Genomic DNA, 2,854 nt, shown 5'->3' with positions numbered 1-2,854 from the left:
TACAGGATGTATTCCGATTGTATGTTGCTGTCTGGCTGGAGATCCACTTTAAAGCCCAATAAGACTTACAGTTTAAATTGGCTATTCCCAGTGTCCAAAGAATTAGTTTGCTTTCTTTAGAAAGCAGCTACAGTGTGAGCAGACAAGCTTCTCCCCTGCAAGCATGTTGAAGAGAAGGACCCTTGCTCTTCGGGTTGTTGAAGCAGCGGCCTCTCTGCAGAGGTCCCACACACCTTCTATTTGGCTTTAAAGAGCACACCAGTCACTATCAGACAGATTGCTATGACTAGTAGGTTACAGCTTAATAACAGTCATTCAATTCCTTTCACAGATGGCACATCAAAAAAATCAAACACTCAATGTGGAAGTCCTGATTGTTGGATTCGAGAACCTCAATGACTACAGAATCCCTCTCTTCCTTCTCTTGCTGATCATATACACATTGACTTGCATTGAGAACCTCATGGTTATATTTTTAGTATGTATAAGCTCTCGTCTCCATTGTCCCATGTACATCCTGATCGGTAATTTGCTCCTCTGTGAATTTCTCTATACAACAGATCTGGTGCCCCTGATATTGCACCACATGCTCTCAGGGAGACCCACCATCTCCCATATTGGCTGTTCTATTCAGTTAAATGTATCCGGAACTATTACGATTGTTGAGACCTTGCTGCTCACTCTGATGTCATACGACCGATATTTGGCCATTTGTAGGCCTCTCAGATATTCCGTTCTCATACACAATAGACTCTGCTTCTATTTGGTGACCACATTTTGGCTCATTTCATTGACACTCCTTGTGATTCTATTTTACTTTTTATTAAATCTTAAATTTTGTGGCCCCGTTACCATCAATCATTTTTTCTGTGACTTCACCCCTTATCTTTCCTCTGCATGCTCAGACATAACGCCTGTTGTTTTATTTGGCTTAACGGTCACTTTTACAGTAACCATTTTACCTTTCCTGTTGATTGTTCTGTCCTACGTCTTTATTATATTCACAATCCTCAGGATACAGACATCGGAGGGAAGGAAGAAAGCCTTCTCTACCTGCAGCTCCCACCTCCTTGTAGTGACTATATATTACACTGCGCTTTTTTGCTTATACGGGGTGCCGAGGAGTGATCAATATCTCAATGTCTACAAAGGATTGTCCTTCACATATTTTTCGGTGACACCAATGATCAACCCCATCATTTATACTTTAAGGAATCAGGAGATTCATATAGCCTTGAAGGCAGCAATGAGTAAAATAAAAACGGTTTATTGTTAGGATGCAACAAATACATTTGGATTATGTTATTATATATCAAACATTTCTTCAATGACCCTAAGCATCAAAGTAAATCCACCACGGACTGGCTTCAGAAAAAAATAGTGCCTTTTGGAATGGTCCCATCTGAGCCCAGACCTTAACCTCACAGAGATGTTGTGGAATGACCTCAAGAGGACCATTCACACCAGACATCCTACAAATGTGTCTGATCCAAAGCAGTTTTGCATAGAGGAATGGTCAGACATTCCTCCTGAATGTTGTGCAGGTCTGATCCAGAACTACCAAATGTCATTGAAGTCATTGCTTCCAAATGAGGTTTGACCAGCTATTATCTCCAAGGATTCACTAACTTTTTCCTCCATCACTGTGAATACTTTTATTGGGTGTGTTCAATAAAGACACAAGAAATTAGAATTGTTTGTGTGTTATCATCTTAAGCACATTGGGGTTGATTTACTAAAACTGGAAAGCGCAAAATCTGTTGCAGCTCTGCATGGGAACTAATCAGCTTCCAGGTTTTATTGTGAAAGCTTAATTGAACAAGTTGAAGTTAGAAACCAATTGGCTACCATGCATGGCTACACCAGATTTTGCACTCTCCAGTTTTAGTAAATCAGCCCTGTTGTGTTTGTCTATTTGTTTTTGTGAGGATCCAATCACTTTTTTATGGCAAACCAGTTCATCCCAAGGGGTTCACATGCTTTTTTCTTGCCATGGAATCCATATAATTGATTTGGTTCCACAGCTGATGAACTGAGAGCATGCCTTTTACCATCTGTTCCCATCCCCTTGATGACACACGATGCCGTGTGAGCTATCGACCATCCATTAGACCATCTGTCTGCAGTTTCCTGTTGGCAGCTGTGAATGAGGGTTAGGGTCATCACCGTCTCCTCCCCAGCGGAATCCCAGTGTCACAGAGCACTAGGCTGAGCATCGCACACCAGTATCAGATTCTGCAGAAGTCTTCCAGGACACCCCAGAACCCTTGACCCGCGATATCGTCAGGATTGATGAGCGGGCAGAAGCCCATACTGTGTACACTCTTCACTAAGGGACACTGCATGCAGACACCTTTTTTACCCCACATCTGCTTACAAGTTTGAGACCTTTACCTGGAATCCTCTACGTAAAATAATTATTATTGATGGTCTCCATTGCACAGCAATCCTTTGGGCGCTCATTGAGCTAGCTGAAGACCCAGGACATCCTTTCCAGCAGGACTTTCCTTGATACTCCTCAATCCAGGGACCTGGGGCTTATCCATGTACATAAGTTAAAGGGGACTCTATTTAAAACTGTTTTTTCTATCATAGTTCATATGTTTAATATACAGGGTGTGCTGTTTTCAGGATTCTGAGGAAGCAGGTTGACATCATAAAGTCTTCCTACCTGACATCAGAGGCCTCCCTTACTGACCATATCTGAAACCCTGCTTGATTTATTGTGTTTATATCTTCCAAGTTCACCTGTGGTCACAGTTCTCTATTTCCAGCAAGGCGTTTGCCGCTTAAGACATAATCTCGTAACTGTTATTTACTGTTTATTGACTGAACAATTTTTAGTAAAAACTGA

At 41.7% G+C, this 2,854-nt stretch overlaps 1 protein-coding gene across 1 annotated transcript; it reads left to right on the top strand.

Moving 5' to 3' along the window:
* Positions 1-304: 304 nt before the first annotated feature.
* Positions 305-1,276, top strand: LOC149460366 (olfactory receptor 5V1-like). Its single transcript, XM_089679741.1, has one exon. The coding sequence runs from the start codon at positions 332-334 to the stop codon at positions 1,274-1,276; it is 945 nt and encodes a 314-aa protein (XP_089535867.1). The 5' UTR covers positions 305-331.
* The last annotated feature ends 1,578 nt before the right edge of the window (positions 1,277-2,854 follow it).

The sequence above is a fragment of the Staurois parvus genome, unplaced genomic scaffold (genome assembly GCF_062004578.1).
Source record: "Staurois parvus isolate SC_StPar_1 unplaced genomic scaffold, SC_StPar_1.0 ptg000231l, whole genome shotgun sequence".
NCBI lineage: Eukaryota > Metazoa > Chordata > Amphibia > Anura > Ranidae > Staurois > Staurois parvus.
Note: the sequence above shows the minus strand (reverse complement) of the source record. Positions and strands in the feature narration are given on the sequence as shown.

Coding starts and splice junctions, on each gene's coding strand:
- LOC149460366 (XM_089679741.1), top strand. CDS start 332: ATGGCACATCAAAAAAATCAAACACTCAATGTGGAAGTCCTGATTGTT.